Source organism: Leptosomus discolor, chromosome 1 (genome assembly GCF_034619465.1).
Source record: "Leptosomus discolor isolate bLepDis1 chromosome 1, bLepDis1.hap2, whole genome shotgun sequence".
NCBI classification, from domain to species: Eukaryota; Metazoa; Chordata; class Aves; order Leptosomiformes; family Leptosomidae; genus Leptosomus; species Leptosomus discolor.
In genome coordinates, this window is record NC_141391.1 from 69792859 (window position 1) to 69807037 (window position 14179).

General features: G+C 40.3%; 1 protein-coding gene across 1 annotated transcript in view; it reads right to left on the minus strand.

Moving 5' to 3' along the window:
• Window positions 1-1278: 1278 nt before the first annotated feature.
• The window catches only part of NCK2 (NCK adaptor protein 2), a 32678-nt gene continuing 19777 nt past the window's right edge, over window positions 1279-14179 (minus strand). The window contains exons 2-3 of the mRNA XM_009953994.2: window positions 12336-13057; window positions 1279-2487 (exon numbers count right to left, since the gene is read on the minus strand). Of these exons, the coding sequence (XP_009952296.2) occupies window positions 2293-2487; window positions 12336-13057 (917 nt within the window). The 3' untranslated portion in view covers window positions 1279-2292. The remainder of the gene's footprint in view (window positions 2488-12335; window positions 13058-14179) is intronic.

Sequence of the window (14179 nt, forward strand, 5' to 3'; positions counted from 1 at the left end):
AAAAAAGGATTGCAAGAGGCATATGAAGGCTCCTGGAATAGGAAACATGGGGAACATTTCAGAAAAATGAACAAGGGGCATGAAAGAGTAATTGCAGCAATCAGTTTACTGAAAAGGAAAACCATTCCCATATATCATTTTTCCAAATACCACAAAGAGTCAATGAGACTGAAAAGCAATTCACTCAAACCTGAAAATGCTCATACAACATACAGTTGACTTTGCTATCATCGTGCCATACTTGGTACATGCTTAGATTCACCTAGAGAAAGAACTAGGTGTTAGGAGGCAAAAACCTACATTCGCTGCAGGATTCACTTAGGACATTCAAGCAGCCCACTGTGGAGTCCTTCTGTAGGTAGATTGTAAACAACTGGTACTTCTCACCAACCTCCTAAAGAAAGCTTCTATATTCATAGGAGATAGTCGTGCGTAGGCACTCTGCAGGATAATGCATGACCATTCTGGATTACTCTGTATCACTGTTTTCCTTCATTGAGCTGGAGCAAGAAGTGTCACTGCCCAATTTTTCACGTACAGAAAAATACAGTTGTTAATTCAAATGCAGTTGTCAGTTCAGATAACCTTACAGAAATGATTTCAAGAGTGGCAGGAAAACAGTACGTGTGTAGAACTTCAAAAAATTGTACTTGCCTCTCGGGTCTCAGCAAGACTGCAATTCATGCGCAGACGCACCAGTGCAGTTTCCTGGCAGTGGTACGACTTAACAGCAATGCAAGCCAGACAGCGCTGGTGTCTGCTCAACCTACACTGGAGTTATGCACAGAGGTAGTTGTACTACCGCCGGCTGAAACACAGAACAGGTAAGGAACATGTTTAACAGCAAAAAAGGTATGAGGAAACAGGTCCATCTTGCAGTTTTCATTAAAGCTGTGAACAGACTTACTTATCACAGAAACAAGTAACACGGAGCTCATTAGACACCGCCTCAGAACAAACTGTCCTCTGCAGTTGCAGAAGTTTTCTTTTTAGGCCACACAAATTCCAAGACAAACCAACTCATTATTCACTCTATTTCACCTTGCTAAAACAACACCGGGACTACCACCCAAGGATAAATCCAGTACTCCATCATGACATAATACCTTTTTTATTACAATATCCAAAAAACTGAGTATGCAAGATTTTGAGATCTTATGATCCCTTCTTCAATCTCAGGAATGTGCCATCTAAAGACTGTATATTTAAACCATAAAGGAGTTTAAATGTAAAGAAAAGAGAAAAATGCATTTTCTTCATAAACATTCTGTGTGTCTCTTCCTACCAACCACACCATCCTCTGTAAAACCCGAAGATTTCTTTACGTAAAGCAAATATATATATAGTGTTGGTAGCCCGCCCCACCCCATCCCAAGATCAGTTTTTATTAATCTTCTGTATTAGTGTCAACAATCAGCTACAGATACATATTACTTTGAGAATTAAATACATAATCGTTTAATTCAAACAAGCAGAAGGGCAAGAGGAAAAAGCATTATGTGGATGGCACATTTGGTTGTAGATTACCAAAACATTCAGCCTTTACAATTCAATGATTCTTTCTCTAGTAATTAACTTTCAAATAAAATTTCTCTTTGTTGCAATTACAGACCAAAATACACTAGATAGTTTTCTTTTACTACAATCTTACCATAGTAGTTTAAGAAGTACTATTACAAAATGCTTTTAATTAGTGTACTCTTTACAAAGAGTCAGAGAGGCAATGTAATAGCAGAGTACAGTGTAAAGAGTGCTTCTAGGAACTAGGAGTTTTTGTAATATACTACTCGGTAAGCGATATAGCTACAGAACTCACAGCCACAACTGTTATGTCTACTCTCTCTCACTTAAGTAGCTGCAGCTTCAGTGCATACAAACTGTGCCCGATGTCTCTGAACGGAGAGTTCTGCCTGTGTGAGCAATCTGAACAGGTTAACACTGGTTTGAATTGAAAACGCCCCTCCTTGATCTGAGCTAACTATGTAAACGTACACAGGAGAGGGGAGTTTTGAACTCAGCCGGGAAGGTGAGTGCTTGCCATGGCCACCTCAGGGAAACTCTCAACCTGAAGAGAGGTGGTCAGAGATTAACAGAACTGGAACACAAAAAGAGGCTGGGGGGGGAGGAAAAAAAAAAAAAAAAAAGGACAAACAGCAACTGACAGAGCAAACACTTTAGAAAGAGCCTATTCCTCAAGCCTGCTTCAGATATTGCTCTGCTCTATAAAAGTGAATTTAGGACCTAAGGCTTGTAAGTTATAAGAGGCCCAGGTGGCCAAGTCCATCTTCAACGTCACTGAAGGGCTTTCACAAGATATAGCTTTTCCCCGTGTTCACTGGTGAAGATGGGAGCCTTTTTGTAGTGTTCCACCAACTCATCCATAGTATTAAAGCGACGCTGCCCAATACAATAGACATTGTCCACGAGCTGCACCTTGAAATGTTTGTTCTTCCCCGATGCCTTTAGAGATACCGAGAAGTCACTGGGCTGTTGAGAAGAATTCAAAAAGAAAAAAAAAAAAGTTACATAAAAGTGAACAAAATGAAGGCATAATTTTGTGGTTTCAGGAACAAACTGTGTCATACAGTTGATGGTAATTTATGCTAGTCTTTGTTCCACAGTTCACTGCTTCAGCTACTTAAGAAACCCAATAGTCTATTATTCAATAAATAATTGCCGTCATTATTAACGTGCACAGTTAAGTCAGTTAAGTGAAAGCTCCCCAGATGCACAGTCTGAACTTGCCAATTACATGACTAAATTGCAAATATTATCTTAGTTACTTAATCTAGAAGCACGAGAACGTCAAGGAGAAGGGAAAAAAACTTTCATCATGTATGAATTCCTTGCCAGAGAGTCCTGGAGAAAGCAATTATTGCAATATTGCTTGGGTGAGATGAAGAAAATTCCCCTTTTTTTTTTTTATAGAGCCATGACCACTAGAGGGCCGTTCATGCTTTGCATTGTAAAAGACAAAAAACACATTCACCTTTTATCTTCATTACCAAATGTATGGGGAATAATTTCTTGTATCAAGTACACACTTTTTGTAAAAAAAAGATAAAGCTATAGAATAAAAACACACTACAAATCTCACCATCAAACCACCATCCACAAAAGACAAATTTTAAGCACGAATTAATTTATCCAGGACAGGAGAATTTTATGATAAATCTCTTCATCTTGGCAATCAGTTTCTTGTTGTCATCCATACAGTTGGGATAAGACCATTCCACCTTCTGCACCACATGCCACCGTAGGAGGGTAGAAAGGACACACTGTCCCTCACTTCCAGCTGAACTCCATCTCTAGCCATTGACCGCTGCTGGCTGGCCATTGACATGGCAGTACGGGCTTTGCCCCACGAGAGATGGCTGCAGGTGGATGTCACCAGCCATCAGGAAAACAGAATAATAAAAACAAAAAAGCACATGCACCAGAGTTTGTAGCAAGCACTTAATAGAGGTACGTAATACCTGATGTGACTCTGGAGGTACTGCTGCAGGGTCTCTGCCCACTGAAGGCATGGCCTCAGGCAAAAGCCATTGAAGGTACGTGCCAGACTTCAGACTGAGCCTTCCTGCAATCCCTTGGTCCTCCCCCCATGCCATGCTGCTGCTTCAGTCCAGCCACCACTGTGAACCTGAACTTGTCCAGGCTAAACAAAACCCACGAGGGACTATCTGGTTCACAGCATTGCCTTACCAACAACCCCGGGCACAGCTGCGGCACAGCAGAGGACCAAGCAGGGGGGAGCAGGAGCCCTTGGACATTACTGCAGTCACTAGACTTCAGTTCATGAAATTACAGCCTCTGGAGTCCCCTATACTGCGTCTGGGGGTCAGATATGCACTGAGGATGTACCCAAGCAAGCTGAAGGACAGCATTTTCTCAGGCACGCTGTTTTTTTCCTGCAATGATGCGGGTCTCTGCCCCACATACCCCCCACATTCTGCCTATCCTGAAATCTCGCCCCTTGCATTTCCCCCTCACCTGTTTTAGTACCGATGCCATCTCTCCCTTCCCCTCTGACTCTGTCTGCCCTGCCTAGAGCAAACAAAGCTCCTGCTATGCCTGCTGATCTGGCTCTGGCCCAACTCCCCAGACTCACGCCTCAGCTTTGACCAGCAGCCCTTCCCCTCTTGTGCTATTCAAGCCAGCAGCTATCTCCCCACACCTCTGGACTAATCCTCTTCTACCTTGAGCCACTACATTCCCAATCCACAAGCATCACTTCTTTAAAAATTATTTTACGTATCACCCATAGGAGAATTACTTCTTCCATCCACAATCCAGAGTCACTGGGCCTTGGCCAGGTCAGTGCAGGCTCCATCAGGAAGGCTGCCTCAGGCATAGAGCAACTCCAAAGTCACCAGCTCAAAATACATGCAACAACCCCATGACTGCCAAGAGCAGAGGACTGGGGAGGGTGAGTGAAAGGGATGGAAATAAATGTGCATAAGAGCTTATCTTTGGGGTTTCCAGTGCTCCACCCAAGATAACATTTGAGCCCTGTCATCCATTTCTAGCTCCAAGTTTGAAAACTGCTATTTTAAGCCAGCTAGCTCTGATACTAAAGCCCTCCCTCAGGAGCATCGCAATCAAGGCTGCACAGAGCTCACACCAAGACTGACCTATTTTCAACACCTGTCCTCCCGGGTTAAAGCTAACCCGGTTTTATCAACACTGTGCTGTGGTTAAGACACCAAATGCAGCGTGGACAAACCCTCCGGCAGCCATAAACACACAGACCTAGGAACTGTTTCAGTGGACATCTCCATAGCTCTAAGCAGCAGTCCTCAAACGGTAACAAAGCATAGGCCTGCACACACAAAGATCTTGGACACCAGGCTCATGGAAGAGAAATCTAAGGCACAGGCCTGGGCAGCGTGCTGACTGCTGTGCTCTAAACACAGGCTACCAGGCAGGTCCATAGGGTCTCCTCAAGGACAGCACTGACAGGAGCACTTATGGACTAGCTGCTTCAGATTCAAAACACAAGATCAAGTCTTGCTGGCTAAGTTCTGCTGCTTTCACGGGCAATACCTACACCAAACAAAACACAGTAACCAAAAGGCCCTCATTTAAAATAGAGGAACTTACACATGGGCAGTTCATAATCTGAACCAAATAAATTTTTTTCTTTTAGGAATATGAAAAGATGTTATGACAAAGGTTTAAAAATAAGTGAAATAGTCACTTCGGACTCAATGTTTTCTGACAAAGCACAGTTGTTTTCAGCATGTCAAAACTATGATTTTTCGAAGCTCCTTGTATCTGCTAAGAACCGTCACCTTTAGACCAGAAAGGATGTGTTAATGACACGCAGAGAGGTGCTGGAATGGGTCTTAGACCTCTGATCTACTGTCCTATGTCCCAGGCACTGCCCAGACTTAGATCTTTGTGAGGTGATCTACACAATACATTAAATACTTTCCCTGCTTTTAATTACAACTTTAATGAATGAACATTCTCCTGAACTATTGACCGTTCTTCCCAGCCTCACAGCTGCTAATTAGATTGATGCATAAAATAGAGGACATTATTATTGCTTATTTTCTCCAGAATATGTTACAAAGTTTATTCTTTTTGTGATCTGATTTAATTAAAAGAAAAAAAAAAAAAAACACCAAACCGGAAAGGCTGTTCTAACTCTTTTGAGAGCCATCATCCGGTGCAAAGAGATGGAAGAGCTCAAACAGCTGTTGCAAAAATGCTGAAATCCTTTATTTGCCTCAGTGTAGTAACTTCTACAGGACTCAAGAACAAACAGCAAAAGCAACTGGACTTAAATTTGTTTTTATTTTAGTTCTTTCCCACCCTAACAAACATACAAAATGGTTAAAAGGACTATTTAAAAAAAAAAATCTCTAGATAAACTACTGCTCTTAACATTACCATTTCAAAGTATGCTGGTTCGATGCAGCTTGAACTGGTTCCCTGCTGTCCTCCTTGGATTTGCTCCAAAACTGTTTATTTTATTTACTGTTTAAGCTATGTTTCAACTGCTGGCCAATTTTTCTCCCTTCTCCCTCTTAAATTAATTGCTATGTTTGGATGTTTGCACACTAACTTTTCCAGGAATAAAAGCCTCACACACACCAAATAAAGGCACATCAGAAGTAAGCTTTAATCTCTGAAATCTGTAGAGGAGTTGATACTGATGCAACAGAATTACAGGGCATAGCTTTGTGGCAGGGAACCTGTGAATATTTCTGTACCTCATAACTGGGAAGACCTAAACCTGAAGTCAAACCAATTCCTAAAACTGAAAATTGAAGATTAGCTGTTATGCATCTGCAGCTCTTCAGTCCAAGTGTAGTACTCCTTTGAATTTTTTCGTATTCCTTTATTTTAACTCTTGCTTATGACTGAGATGACCATAGGCTAGCTGGTGCCTACAGCGCGTGGAAGATAATGAGTAGGAAGATGTTCCTTTAATTTTACTTCTTTGGTCAGAAACTTCACTGTCTTTTAAAAAAAGATGGAATACTTTATTTGATGATGATGAAGACAAGTTATAAAGCGATACAAGGGAGAACAAGTGAAACCGGGAAAGAAGGCTCCTTCTTTACAATCTCCATTTGAGAATGAAACAAGACAACTTTATCATAAATGGCAATGTTGGGAAAATAACTCGCTCTGAAAGCGTTTTACTGATTCTATAATCTTTTCTTTGTCCTTTCAGTCCAGTTCCACTTGCAATGCCCTTCCTCCACGGAAGACATTCTCATGCACTCATTCTTCAGACTATTCTAGACCCTTCGAGCTCCCATCAGTGAACCTGCCCTGGAGCTCTCCAACTCCTTCTACTTCCATACCCAAGTTTTCCCTCACTCCTCCTTCTAACCAGTCACCCAGCCAAAAAAATCAAGTCGTAGCTCAATGGTCTAAGGTCAGGCTGGACAGAACCATCTGGGAGGGTTAAAAATTCCTTTTTCTCCCCCTTCCACCTCATTTAGATATAAACAAATACCCTTCCTCTATGTAATGTTCACCATGTTCCGAAATCAATGTTACACAGGTCAGAAACATGAAATGGCTCCATCAATCTTCAAATACAGCTCTAATAAGATTTCTATTCTTCCATTTAAAATAAACTACTAGGATACTTCCTTAAGCCTGTTTTTAAAGATAAACTTTCTCCTCCTCTCTGCTGTACTCATCAATCACAGCATGTCACAGAACATGACAAATGCTTCAGTTTTTGAACAGTTGCCACATTTCATTGCTTCCATCCAACACTTGCAGGATTAAAACCCCAGGAAAATGTGGGACACCCTGAACGCTACAGAATTAGCATCTCAAAAAGCATACAAACTCTCAACCTGTGCTTCCTTCCTCTGCTGTCACCGTTGCTGGACAAAGAACACAGAAGCCAAATGTGATCTCAAAGGGCTGACAAATCCAGTCACACTTACAATCGTCAGTACCATCTTAATACTATACCCTGCAACCTCAATTTAGGATCAGTTACTATAATTTGATAGTTGTGATACTATTGGCAGAAGGTAGCCATTTCTTCCTAATGAATAATTGCTCCTAAAATTGTCCAAAAAATTGCATAGATCATTCATGCTAATAAACAGAACTGACCTGAGAAAAACATCATCTATGCTTCATGGGAAGACATCGTAGGGCTATGAAGCAGTGGTGTTTGTCTAATCACCAGTTTCACACCCACTCACAGCAGAGTGCAAGGGGACTGCAAGTCCTGACAGAAGCTCCTTTTGAATTCTAAGGGTGTCTGCAGCAGAGCATCTGCTCCGAAGCTAGAGGTGTGGTGTGGTTGCCCTCCCTCATCACTGGCCACAATCTATTACTGCTTCCCATTAGCTACAGCACTAGCAAGCACACTTGTTCCCCGGGGTGAATCTGAACAAAACCCCTCTTCCTTCCAAATTTGCTTCTCTCCCCAGTGGAATCTTAGATCTCCAAAGCATGATGATTCCTTACCCAACCCAGGCCAATGGTGTCAGCCAAGACTTGTTTGTCTTGTGTTAGGTACTACACAGAGAGAACAAAAATCTGACCACTAAAGAGGCTGCAATTCAAATAGGGTAAGAGGTGGCTGTACAGAGACCGTGTAGATTAAATCTGCATTATTTGTTCAGAAGCGCTACTTAAACGAGACAACATACTTCAGTTTTTATCAACCAAACAGCCTGCAACAGAAAAAACAGATCAAGCAGTATTTCTAACACTGTATATTCCACTTCAGTCTCCTCCTTTGCATCTCCAAAACTAAGGTGACATTACCCAGGTACAACAGAGTTGGCAAAAATGTTATCAGTAGGTAACTGTGCCTGTTACATAAACGATGGGCTTAAATGGTTCAAACAAGTTTATGGTTCTAATAATAGTATTCCGTAATTAATGAAGATAATCAGGCTTCTAGCTACCTGGCAAAGTTCATCTCAGGATATTCTCCAGTACGGCAGCATCCCTTAGATCTAAGTGTAACTGAGGAGAATATTTCTGGCTAAAGGAATCTAGCTGAGACACAAACATCTGGTAAACTAGATCTAGAGAAACATTGTGAAATCTTGCAACTACTAAAATCTGAAATGGAAAAACATGACAGTCTCATCAAGTGAATACAGAATAATACAAACCTTCATCTATCCAAGGAAGCTTTTCAGAGCTCAGTAACAATAGTAAAACTCAAAGAAAACTACGGAAAACTTCTATACAGGTGACTTTTCATAACTATGGTGATGGAAGGCTATAGAAAATCTTAACACAGGTAGAAAAAAAAAAAAATCAGGCACAGGATTCGCAAAATGACTCACAGTTTCATCTATGGGCCTTTTTAGAAAGGAATAACCCCTGCATCCACAGATTTAATAGGTGGGTTCATAACACAATTTAATGGGAAGTGGTGGTCTGGTGGAAAGTTGAACAAACCGGAGACCTGACAACTCTGCTTTGTTCAGTCTGGTCTCTCTAATCAAGACCTTTTGCTCTGACTGTGCAGACACTCCTGGTGACTCCTGGTCACAGCACGAACAGACTCTGTAAACGTACATGTGAGATACGGCAACTGTGAAGAATTTAAGAGTTACTCCTAAAATCTTTCTTTGTTCCATACGTAAGCTTGAAATAGATCTTTTATGATCTTTTTCTTTATGCTATCAAGTATGTCCATTTGCTTCTTATATCACTCCTGGCATTTCAGAAAAAACAACAAAACTGAAACAAACTAGCAATCCCCAATATTTTTGTAATTCACACAAATTATATAATGGTGTGCTATATAAAGATTAGGGCAGACAAAAGTCTGAGATGTAGCAAAATATTTCTTTAAACCCAGTAAAAACTAAAACTCTCAAGTAGCCCTAGGACAAAGGAGGCATCTACATGCAAAACTATAGTTTTTCTCACTTATCAAAAAAACCCCCAAATATAGGGTCTGCAAGACCAGATCAAAATTAGAAAAAGAAAAAAAAAAAAGAGAAGTTCCTCAATTCAGCATTTTTTTCTGCATGCATGTGCAAAAAACTTGCTGTAATACGAATTGAGTAAATTTTCTGGGATTCCACTAAGTGTTAGATGCTGGAAACAACTCGAAGACCACATTCTGAACGAATGTTTTTGTGCTCCACAAGCAACAATTTCCCCAGCAACAATGCAGGCAGCAAATTGAAATTGCTTTGAATACAAGTACATTTAGTGTTATGATGTCATATTAAATTAAAAGGTTACTGTGTCCTTGCAAGGAAATTTACTCCAGAGGTAGACACTTAAGAGCAAAGAAACGAGCCGCAGCACAGTGGTCACTGTGACATGGTGCGCGCTGAGAAATGGCTGTGCATTATTACATTTTAAGTAATGTATTAATTTTAAAACCGCCCTTCTGGCACTTTCCCAAAAGACAGAAGAATATTGATAGCTACTGTCTCAGGAAAACCCCAAATGCAGCATCCAGACCTGAAAGTGAACTTCTACCTGCTGGACAGACACACCAAGGGTACACCGCACCCAGTATACCTGCCTGCCCCTGACATAAAGGGTGCTACCTTGAAAGGACAGCTGTAATTTAATGATTCTGCATTTTAGAAGACTGCATGCCCCACCTCAGTCTTTTCTTCTGTTGACTAAACAAATTTGATTCTTCTCAGCCTCTATAAGTCAGTCATGTTTTCTAAATTCCTATTTTTCTTCCTGTTCTCCTCTGGTTTATTTTTATTTAATGTCTATTTTTCTTCCTGTTCCCCTCTGGTTTATTTGCTTTTGCCTTTGTTTGGTGATTACAGTTAACTAAGAGCAGAAATAGGAACTCAATGACACAGAGCTTCAAAGAAAGGGTAGTTTGACAGCTATCATGTCTTCTGAAGAGTAAATTCATCAAGGAAAGATATCTGAAATTTAATTTCAGATACAATCCTGTATCCAGAAAAAAAAAAAAAAATATTTAGGACTATTATAGAATTACATTTTGTCAGTAATGCTACATATAATGTAAAAATTTCAGGGAATAGAAAGAGTCCTAACTTCAATAATAATAAGCTACTAAACTTTTCCAAATATTAGAATGCAAAGTTTTATTTGGATTTAGAAAATCCTACAGCATTAACAATTTCCTTGCCTTTCACCTGTTGTTCTGCTGTTACAAGAAGCTTCTGTTCATCTCCCTTGCCAAGAACCAACATGCCAGCCAATCCCAAATTTTAGTATTGCATATGAGGAACACACGAAAAGTCAAATTAAGCTTGAAGTATTTAGTTGCTTCTCCACTAGAGAGAATCCTTTAGTATGCACTACCTAACGAATGTGCCTCAATACTACCTCAGATTTTTACTTCATTCTGGGACTTCTTCTGAGTAGCTGAAATTGTAACTTAGGAGGAACAGAATCAGCAAACGAGATATGAAACATACTTCCAAAAAAGTATGGGCAGCTAAAAGGATATTTCCTCGTCTGAGCTCAAGCTTAATTCTCGCCCTTACTTAAAGCAAATTCTTTGTTTTCCAGCACGCAGTCATGCCAACACCTACTAGTGAGTAGTTACTGAAATAATTTACATGAGGAGTAGTATATGGGGGGAACTGTTTTCCCCCAATTTATAGATAATTATGACAAAGAATATCACAAGTTCTAACCAGAAGTGATATATGCAATCAATACAGCCTTCTGAAGACACCAGAGTCAAGAAATCTTTTAAAAACCATATTATGGCTCAAACTATAAGCAGTTAATGCTGCTTTAGTTTTTATTCACAACCCACGTTGTAAACCAGGATAGCTCACAATATGGGCACGGTGGAACCTCATATAAAATATGGCATAGAGACAGATGTCCGTAGCTGTATAAGGTATACTTATGCTAGTAGTACCACACTCAAACTAGAAGACTGAGCTAATACAACTATATTAATTTTGAATTTTTATACGTGAAGCAACAAAATACTTAGATGGAAGCATCTACTACACAACATTTTATCTTCATGGAATGGCCCTACAATTGAAGCAATAAATGCAGAAAAGCCCTAATCACAAATTCAGATTTGATTTTTTTTTTTTTGGTAGCTTTTGAAAGATGCATTAGGGAATTATTAAAATCTGTCACCTTTCAAAAATCACAGTCAAGGGATAATTAAATTTTGAGTGCTTTAACAATGAATTCTCTGGCATCAGCACACATGAAAGGCCTTTCAGTGTAATTTTAAATTTGAACTTTCAGAATTACAGAGATCCCTAATCAGCATTACTCATATCCCTCTGATGTCATCAAGGCTCAATTTACAAAGCATATGAGCTGCTGACTTGACCCTCTCTGCTGTGTATCAGAAGCTTAATTAGATACAATAACTTTACCTCATTACAACCTAAATAACCTAAGTAGAGCAGAAATACATTAAAATGGGGGTGTAACCAATAGCTTAAAGAACATATGCTATTATTCAACTAAAAGCAGAGCAAAACTGACCAATACAACGATCCCATTTGAAATTAGCTTTAAAATCAAATTAATGACCAAATTTGCAATTCACAAGAATTCTTTTAACTTGTAGCTCTGTAAATTTGAGGAGGATTGCATACGAGGAACATATGAAAAGTCAAATTGAAGCCTGAAATATTTACTTGCTTGTGCATTAATTAAAAAACCCTGGGTAATACAGACCACAGCTGTTAAATTTCAGTGTAAATGTCACTGCACTTCAGTAGCAGACCGATTCTCACGAGCAGTAAGCACAACAGTTGGTAACGCCGAAGCGTCAGTTGCTTCTTTAAGGCTGAAAAGCCCTTTACTACAGACAGGGAAGCTATTAGCTGTCATGCTTGCTAACCCAAGCATCGGGTATTACAAAGCCTGCCGGGCTGAGTACCACTTACCGAAGATTCACTATCTCTAACAAGGAAGTCTCCTTCCACTCCCCTTTCGTTCAGGGCACATTCTGCTTGGTGTCGGGTAACATTCCCGTAATACCACTCTCTTCCAGCAAACCGTCCGGTAGAAGATGGTCCCGTGTAGCTTATCTGAGGCGGATGGGAAGTGTTAATGGTAGGACCATCGCTAATGATTACTACATAGTTTTTAGGAACAAGACCAATTTGCCCTCTGGAATTTTTACATTTCCACCATTCTGGGTCATTTTCCGGCTTTTCAATGACTTCCATTGTTTCCCCTTTTTCAAAATTGAGCTCTTCTTCTGTGACGGAGCTGAACGGATACAGTGTCTGAACAACGTGGAGTACTTTGGTGCCCTGGCCGTTACTCATGGAAGCGCCTTTCCTTAAGCTGAGAAAGCTGGGTGAATCTGCAGTTGCCTCCTCAACCTCCTCTACCACATAGTTCGAAGGAAACCAGCCAATCTGTCCATTGTAGCTACCTCTCCACCAGCCGTCGCTGCACTTCTCCATGACAATCACTCGGGATCCTTTCACGAGGGACAGTTCATCCTCCCTCTCCGCCACATAGGCAAATTTCACATAGGCTGGAATGTTAAGATCGTAAATCCGGTCGGCGCTGCTGCCGTTGGATGGGTATTCTGCGTCCGTGCTAGGAGTGGGTGAGGCGTCTCTCGCGCTCGTCTTTCTCTTGGTTTTCCCCAAACCTGTTAAAGAGAGAAATGTAAAGTGGTCACTTGGAATGCTTGTCCCCAGATTGCAAACGCTGGATTTGGTGCCATGCTCCTTCGTCACTTTAACAACACTGTTAAATAGAGATCTCTTCTGTAAGACTGCATAGTCAGGAAACAGTAGCACCTTTGAGAGATTATCTTTAACATCCAGCCGATGAACCATTAGGTAAGGAACAATTTGCGTTATAATGGCTCTCTTCCCTTCCCAGAAGTACCAGAATTTTTACAGACTTAAAACCAGTGTTTTTTTCACTACACAACAGGTAGTCACTGGAACGGTTGCACAGCTTGCTGTTACGTCTCTTAAAATATCCAGCCAAAGGATCACGCTTTTGAATTTTAGTTACGACTTCAATTTGGCTAAAGTAAAACATGAAAGAAAATCTACAGAAATAAACTAGCACAGCAACAAAAGCTTAAGTTTCCCTGCAGATTACATTTTACTCTCTTCATTCTTCAGTCAGTCCCCAGGCAGCTACAGCTGCAACTTCTTCCAACTGCAAGCCCTCTTTTAAATCCACACCTCTTTCATCTACATTTCATCACGTGCTATAAAAGCGTCAACCTGATGGTGAGGAAGACCATTTGCATATTTTCCCCTATAATCTGTAAATTCTGATGTACTGTTTGGCTTTAATTATAGAATGAAATACAAAGTATAGAAGAAATAACAATAAGATTAAATACATAACTTTTTTTTTTTCTTTATTAGAGGAATGATGCTAATATCAGTCTAAATATGGAAGAAAAACTGCACAACGCACTTAGTGTAGTTTTCAAACTTTTGCAGCAAGGACTGCTTAAGCTTATATATAAACAGAAAGATAAAGTGAACAAGTAGCCCTCTCTTGTGACATTCACTTATAAAAGTTCTGAAGAGAAAACAAAAGATGAAGTCTCTGTATAGCACAAACCAAGCAACACCCAAAATGCCATGCAGGGAACAGAAAGCTAAAACCAACACAGAAATGGGAGCTTTTGTACTTTTCTCCGTGCTCCCGGAGCCTTGCTGGCAGGCAAGAGGTTCGCTTGAGACACAACGAGTACATGCTGAATATGGCAGATTGAATGAGGAAAAAAAAAAAAAAAAATAGG